Source organism: Lactuca sativa, chromosome 2, assembly GCF_002870075.4.
Source record: "Lactuca sativa cultivar Salinas chromosome 2, Lsat_Salinas_v11, whole genome shotgun sequence".
NCBI classification, from domain to species: Eukaryota; Viridiplantae; Streptophyta; class Magnoliopsida; order Asterales; family Asteraceae; genus Lactuca; species Lactuca sativa.
This window is the reverse complement of record NC_056624.2, coordinates 182,256,624-182,265,004: the sequence shown is the minus strand read 5'-3', so window position 1 is coordinate 182,265,004 and position 8,381 is coordinate 182,256,624. Positions and strand designations below refer to the sequence as shown.

General features: G+C 41.0%; 1 protein-coding gene across 1 annotated transcript; it reads left to right on the top strand.

Annotated features, from left to right (window-relative positions):
* The first annotated feature begins 7,034 nt into the window (after positions 1–7,034).
* On the top strand, positions 7,035–7,814 carry LOC111920099 (uncharacterized). Its single transcript, XM_023915683.1, has one exon. It carries the CDS (start codon positions 7,035–7,037, stop codon positions 7,812–7,814), a length of 780 nt encoding a protein of 259 aa, XP_023771451.1.
* The last annotated feature ends 567 nt before the right edge of the window (positions 7,815–8,381 follow it).

The window sequence follows — 8,381 nt, the reverse complement described above, 5'->3', positions numbered from 1 at the left end:
ACCCCTCGTTTAGGGAGTTCAAGGCATGCGGAGCTCCGTAGTTTCCTGGGGTCAGGGATCCCATTGTGAGCAGACGCTGGGTGTCGGACATTAAGAATGCCCAACGCACGAGCTCTTGCCCGGAGGAGGCAAAGGTTGGATTTGCTTCCTGTATGCTGAGGGACAGGGCCCGAGATTAGTGAGGAGAGATTACTAGTCAGGTGGGAGCAGCCGGTGTGGCTGACATGTCGTGGGCCGAGTTTGTACAACGTTTCGATCAGGAGTTTGCACCACCTATTGAGGTGCAAAGGATGGTGAGGGAGTTTCATGATTTACAGCAGACTACTGAGACTGTGGCGGAGATCACCGCCAAGTTTCGAGAGCGAGCTTTGTTGATCCCTCAGTATGCGACAGATGAGGACATGAGGAGGACCCGATATCACTCTATGATGAGAGAGGACATTCAGGAATTTGTGAGCTTTACAGGGTGCAAAACCCTGAATGAGATGGTTGATAAGGCCCGTGAGAGGGAGATGGAGTTGGAGTCCCGCACGAAGCGGAAGACTGAGCAGGTACAGGCAGTGGGGGCTCATGCTAAGAAGCCTAAGACCTTCGATTCTTCAAGTAAGGGCCAAAATACCAAAAGTCTAAAACTTACCAAGTCTAAAACTTACCAAACCTATATACCAGAAGAATTCTAGAACCAAAAATAAATTTAAATACTATATGAGTATTTATAACACGATAACACCATCTCTAGATTTATTAATAACTCTTACACCCCTATTATCGCATAGATAACATGGCTAGATTTCATCTGCTGGGGGATCCGTGTTGGATTAGTGTCTAAGGCTGTAACTATATTTGGTAAGTACTTGACCCGGTTGTGCATGGTCCTTTTGGGTTGCCTTCACCATAGCAACTTGACAGGGTGATTTGTAAAGAGAGAAGAGATATTATTGTTAATATATTATGAGAGTAATATATTAAAGGAATAAAAATATTATTTGATTGATATAAGTCATAAATTAATTGAAAATTAATTTGGTGACTTAAAGAGGTATATTGAATAGAGGGGCATAAACTATAAAATGTATGATAGTTGTGTTTTGGGCTATGTATCCTTATGGATATTAGGGTGGATGGATTTTAGGGTTTGGATACCTTAAAATCGTCTAAGCCTCATATCTAGGAGGATCTTTGGATTGCTTAGGGCCTAAGTTATTCAATTAGGGTTAAGGGTGTAACCCTAGTAGCTCATAGTATAAATAGACCCCATGGGTGAGGGAAATCGGCCACTCTTGCAAGCAAGAAACCCTAGAGCCGATTTTCTCACCTCCTCTCTCTCTCTCTCTCAAGATCATCCTCTTGCTAGTTGGTGTTTGTAAGCCATTAGAGGAGTGACAATTGTGACTGTAAGCTCCAAGAACAAGAAGTTTCAATCAAGCAACCTAAGGTATTCTTCTAGATCTGATTTCATATGATATGATTCAATTGTTTACACTAGATCTAGAATTGTAAGCCTTGGATACATTGCATGTTCAATTAGAGAAACCTAGATCCAAGCATTAGGGTTTGCATGTGCACATAGGAAAGTTCTTATGGCTCAAACCCGTCAATCCGTACTTTCCCAATCAGGGGAACGGAGGATGGCTCGAAGATGAACCATAAGACGACCATGTGGCTCCAATAGAAGAAGACTTCGAGGAAGAGGATATTCAATAAGACTCTGACTTGGAACCAAAAGTCTATAATCCACCTCAGGTTGCCCAAAATCCCAATCCCCGACAGAAATTTCAAGGTTCGACACCACAGTGGGCAGTAAACTTAGAGGAATGGAGTCGTGAACAGGGTCAGCACCTTCCATATAATGGGGACCAAAGCTTATACAACCTTGATGAGGGAGGCTCAGCAGATAGAGCCCTTCATGTGTTAGTACGTCGAGTTGCTTGTAACGACGAGCAAGCAAGAGCAACCATCCACCGAGTCGTAGAGGTTTGTGCTACCATGGTAGTCAGCACGGTTCGCCTCTGCCACTTGATCAAAGACCAAGAGTTAACCAGAAATCATACTGAGGCCCTGCAGAGAGAACTAACTGCCAACCGATTCGAGGTTAGAGAACTTCAGCATCGCCAAGAAGCATTAGAAAGGCGTGTGTTGGAAACAGAACACCAGTTGGCCACATCCAGGGCTGAAACTAGTATAAAGCAGAACAACACTCCTCGCGAGTAGGGCATACCCTATTCACCCTTTTGAATATAGATTAATCCTAATTATATAGACTTTAGTGTTATTTTTCATGTCTATGGTTAGACCTTTATATTTCATTTTCGAAAGGTCAGTATGTTGTCTAAGTTTTCTCGTTAAGTTGGTATGTTGTAGACCTACTACAGGTTTAAATTTTCTGAACTTTATACATCTAATATACCAATGAAATTGACATGCATTCTATTTTCTTTGGAAAATATCTATCAAAATTCTCGATGATATTTAACAAGTTATTACTTGTGGTAGACTGATATGTGCATATTTAGTTCATATAAAGTATAGATTTTTATTCATTTATTAGCTAAATGATTGCATTTTATGGACAAAAGCTACTTAAAAGTGTTTGAATTATATTTTCAGTCCAAAAATGAAGCTCGAAAGCAGAAGGAAGCAGGAGAAGCGGTAGAGAGATCAAGAATGGAATTAAGAAGAAAAACACTAAAAATGGCACTGACTCGGCGAGTCAGATCGACTACACGGCGAGTCCAATCGAAGAATCGAGAAGATAATGACTCGGGATCCCAGAGAGTTATCACAATACGGAGACGGAGAGATGGACTCGACGAGTCGCCACCTGACTCGACGAGTCGAATCGTATATATAAAGATAACTCCACAGATCGATAGAGGGGAGTTCTGGAATGATTCAGAAGAGTTTAGCTGCGATTGAGAAGGCAGAAAAACCCTAGATGACGATGAAAGAAGTTAGAATTCAATCCCGGAGAGTAATTGAGGCAAAATTTAATCATTCCACTTATTCTTTTGTTTTATCATTATGGTTAAGCAATTTGACATTGTTTGTTTGCTGTTATTTACTTCAATTATGAGCTAAAACCTTTAGACTTCTGTTTGGGGATACAAAGTTGACAATATGGTTTGATTGATTGGTAGGATTAATTCTAAGTTGGTGAATTTTTGTTATTTTAGCTTGCTAAAGAACCTTGTGTGTGAATAATAATTAATTTTCTGTTAATAGGAAGATAATTGATCAGCATGAACATCTATTGATTATTAACCTCATATGCTATGTGATCACTATGTTATATGTCTAGGATTAATGAATATGAAACTAGAATTAATAAGAAAATTGAGTAAATCCATGTGAAAGCTTGTAAGATGACCATCAAACAAGAAGTTAATTAAAAGAATAAGTTAGTTAACTATTGCAAGTCTAACTTAACCCGCATAATTAATCTAGTGAATTTAATTAAATTAGACAATTGACCACTGTTTAAGTTAGTTTATTTGCTAAGGATTAGGGTAGTGAATATGAATCTAATCACTTGAATCGGTAACCAACAAAAGAATTAATCCATTGCACCATTACCTTGAAATCAACCATAGAGTCAACCGAGTTGAACTAAACAGAAGTTCCTTTCTAATTATTGAATCTAGTTAAGTCTTTATTTTCTAGTTCTTAAATTAATAATAGTTAGTAAGTTTCTAGTATTGTAAAACTAGAGAAAACCCCTACTTATTAATTAACTTAGATAAAATTAGTTTTTAATTTTAATTTGCCATTCCCTGTGATCGATACCCTGCTTATTTATTTATACCACAATTGATAGGTTCACTGCCTTTTGTGTGTTATTTGATAATTAAAAGTAGGTTTAAAACTAAGTGAGTTTGCACACATCATAGAATCTATTTCAAACTCTTTGCAGAATATGTATTGAACCAGTGTGTATTGGTTCGAAGTCTCCTTATTTATAATCACTATTAAGTTCTTACTATCATTTTCATCTTTGAAAACTTTGTAGAAAAAGATGGCGCCACGTAAATCAAATAGGTGTTTCAACAACAATTGTAACACCCAAAATCAGGAAGACCAAGAAAGGAAAGGAAACCCTAAGTTTAAGGGCCGACTCGTCGAGTCCAAGGAGGAACTCGGCGAGTCCGAGCGGGATCCGGGTCGAGGAGTAAGTGACCGACTCGGTGAGTCGGCTAAGGGGACTCGGCGAGTCTAGTCTGAACGAGGAAAACCCTAATCCCGGGAGTTGTATCCTATATAAAGGGTGTTATATTCCTCCCTCAGCCTCCATATCATCCTAGAGAACCTGTAAACCCTAGATTTCGTGTGAGCTTCCATCATTTGAGAGAAATAGCTTTGGAGGAAGGAAACTTTGGAAAGGAACTTGAAGATCAAGAAGGTTGCTTCAAAGGAGAGGTGTAGATCCGAGATCTACTTCAGTTTGTGTTCATCTTGGAGGTAATAAGCTACTATGTCCCCTCCTTTGCATCTAGATCTATTTTTGTTATGAGGTTTGGGGGTTTTATGGTTGTTTGAGACCTAATTCGAGTTTGGGGCTTAGATATGTTGTTGCTACTTCAGATCTAGTGTTGGGATAATCCAATATGTCGTAAAGCATTAGAAGATGAGTAGTTGGTGAAGCCCTTTTGTCCTTAAACATAGCCCTAGAGTGTTTTGAGCCTAGATCTCTTTAGTTATACGTAAAGTTTGCAACTTTACGTGAGGTTTGAGCTTTGGAAGTATGGATCAATGATTTGGAGCCCCTGCATGGCTTGAAAAGCCACTGTATGGATTAAGAACTGGAGCGACTCGGCGAGTTACATGGGTGGACTCGGCGAGTTGGATGAAGTTGGGCAGGAACTCGGCGAATTGGAAGAACAATTCGGCGAGTCTGTTGAAGATTGCCTTGGACTCAGCGAGTCTATTTTTAGACTCGGCGAGTCAAGTTGCGAAACCCCAAACCCTTCGAGTTGAGACTCGAATCAGTGAGTCGAGTGGAGACTCGGTGAGTTGGACAGGTCAGGACTCGGAAATCAGTAGACTCGACGAGTCGAGTCGCGAATAGAATGACTCTGAGCATATGAACTCGGCGAGTCAGTAGGCAGACTCGGCGAGTAGGGTTGACCTAGAAGGTTGACTTTGACCATAGTTGACTTAGTTGACTTTTGGGGGTCAGTTAGACTAAGTGTTGCATTGATATTAGTAGCTCGGGGAGCTAGTAGAGCAGGAGTTCAGAGAGTTGTCGGGCAACAGCTTGAGGGGCTATCAGCAAGTTTAGCAAGTGCAGGTGAGTTTCCCTTTGTGTGAGTGGGTCTAAGGCCACAATACAGGCCCATGTAGTTATGAGTAGAAGACCTGGGGGTTAGCCCTAGGCACAGTATGCTAGTATGATATTCAGGACGAGGTCCAATGATAGTGGGCAGGTGCCCAAGGAATGGTTTATATGATAGTTTATACTTGTTGTCTGTATGATGCTTGTATGTGCCTGGTAGGGAGGTGAGTGTGGGGGAGGTCCCATATCTCACCAATAGCAAAGTGTGGATGGTGTTCCACATCTCATTAGCAGCAGATCAGGGGCGAGGCCCAAGTTAGGGAAAGAGTGAGTGTGGGTTGGGCCCGTATCTCACTATCAGTAGAAGCATGGACGGGGTTCCAGTGACAGGCGAGGCCTAAGTGAAACAGATCTAAATCCGAGCGGGGCTCGAAGCCAGGCGAGGCCTGGATCGGCGGGGCCGTTGTAGCGGGCGAGGCCCGAGGTAGGGGGCGAGGCCCAGAATACCGGGCGTGGCTCAGTATGTGTAGTATGTAGTTATGCATGGTATGTGGTAGGATGGGGAACTCACTAAGCTTCGTGCTTACGGTTTTCAGTTTTGGTTTCAGGTACTTCCGGTAGCGGAGGGAAAAGCTCGAGGTGATCGCATGGCACACACCATAGACTAGACAGCCTGGGAAGGTTTTACTCTGATAACGAACATGTGTTTTGGAAATTAATACTCTGATTATGTTTTGGATTGATGATTTTGCTTTAAGTAATGTTTTATTAAAAGAAATTTTTGTCTTGAATTTTGGGACGTTACAACAATCCACCTATTCCACCACCTCAACAGTATGATTCTGCTGTCTTCCAAGAAGCAGTAATCGCCTCCATGGTTGCTGCCTTGATGCAAATAAACGCCAGTGGTACTAGTGGATTTGGCAGTGGTGCTCATAATTCAAATCACGGGGAGAGTCTTGGACACCCAAGGGAGTGTTCGTATAAATATTTCTCAAACACTAAACGCAAACGTTTCGATGGCACTGGAGGTGTCATTGCTCTGACACGCTGGTTTGAGAAAACCGAATCAGTGTTTGAAATATGTGATTGCCCTAAAGCAAGCAAAGTAGAGTTTGCAGCATGCACCTTCTTAGACAGAGCCCTTTCTTGGTGGAACGGTTATGTCAAATCACTATCTCTCCCAGTCTCCAATGTCATGGGCTGGGAAGACCTAAATGTTCTAATGCTGGCATAATATTGTCACAGGGGTGAAATACAAAAGTTAGAGCAGGGAGTTTAGAGTCTGACAATGAAGGACTCTGATATTGTTGCGTATATTGCCATATTCAGTGACCCGACTCTACTGTGTTCTGGGATGGTCACCCCGGAGAGTAAAAAGGTGGAGAGGTATATTTGGGGATTAACACCCCCGACTCAAGGAAATGTTATTGCCGCCAATCCACTTACATTCGAAAGTGCTAAGCGTCTTGCTCATACACTTATAGACCATGGAGTTCGTCAAGGCTCCATGCCAGTTGTTCCTGAAAAACCCAAAGAAAAAGGCAACAAAAAGAAGTTCTGGAATAAGCGAAAGGGGCAATCGTCACAGGAGCCCTCCAAGAAACAGCAAATTGTGCCAGTACACACTGCTATTGTTCATGTTGTTGTTCCTACTCCTACACCTACCATCGTTTTTGCTACTCCAACAACCCCGAATCGTTATGTTGGAACTTTGCCAAAGTGAAATAAATGTAACTTCCATCACACGAGAGTTTGCAGGGAAATGCATTGCAGAAACTGCAACAAGAAGGGGCATACTGACCACTTCTGTAAAGCACCAGCACAACCTATATCTCAAGTCCCTGCTGCGGGAGTAAGCCAATCTTGTTATGAGTGTGACGAAATTGGGCACTTCAAGAGAAACTGCCCAAAGACAAAGAATGCTGGTGGTGTGGGGAGAATTTTGGCAATTGGCCATGAAGAAGCGATGACATATCCTAACATGGTTACCGGTACGTTTCTTCTCAACAATTTTTACACATGTATTCTTTTCGATAGTGGTGCGGAGAAAAGCTTCTTGAGCCATAAATTCAAACATCTACTAAAACAAAATCCTCAATCATTAAAAGATACATTCACAGTGGAGATGGCAAACGGAAAGACCGAGAGCACAAATGACATATACATAGGATGCACACTTACTCTAAACAACCATTCATTTCGAATTGACCTTATGACAGTATCAATTAAAAGCTTTGACATTATAATCGACATGGATTGGTTAAGTCTTCATCGTGCTGATATCCTATGTTTTGAAAGAGCTATTCGGCTTAATCTGCCAAGTAACGAATCTCTCGTTATCTATGGCGACAAATCCGGTGCAAATCTCCAAATCATTTCTTACGTCAAGGGCCATAAGTATCTTCGCAAAGATTATTGTGCCTTCTTAGCCCATGTGGTAGATAAGACACAAGAAGTAAAAAGCATCAAGGATATCCCTAAAGTCTGTGATTTCCCTGATGTATTCCTTGAAGATCTCTCAAGAGTTCCTCCTAAACACTAAGTCGAATTCCGAATCGACTTGATTCCTGGAGCTACCCCCGTAGCTAAATCCCATATTGCCTTGCACCATCAGAGATGCAAGAACTATAAAGCCAATTAAACGAAATTCTTAGCAAAGGCTTCATTAGACCAAGTTTCTTACCTTGGGGAGCACTGATCTTGTTCGTAAAGAAGAATGATGGATCGTTCCGAATGTGTATTGACTACCGCGAACTAAAAAAGCTTACCATTAAGAACCGATATCCTCTACCACGAATAGACGACCAATTCGATCATCTTCATGTTGGATTAGATGTCTAAGCCCATAACTATTATTGGTATGTACTCGACCCGAGTGTTAGGATGAACTTTTGAGAGAAGGTAATTTATGGTTTATTCATATATTATAAGTTATAATATATTAATATGAAATCATATGTTTTAATTAGTATTGATCAAGAATTAATTTGGAATTAATTTAGTGATCAAAAGAGACTAATTAAATATATGGGGTCTAATTATGATAATTAGTTATATTTATATGTATTGGGTTTATAATCTATGTTAGACCCAGTTTATGCATGGATAC

Excerpts from the sequence above, each read along its gene's own strand:
- LOC111920099 (XM_023915683.1), top strand. The coding sequence starts at position 7,035 with ATGCATTGCAGAAACTGCAACAAGAAGGGGCATACTGACCACTTCTGT.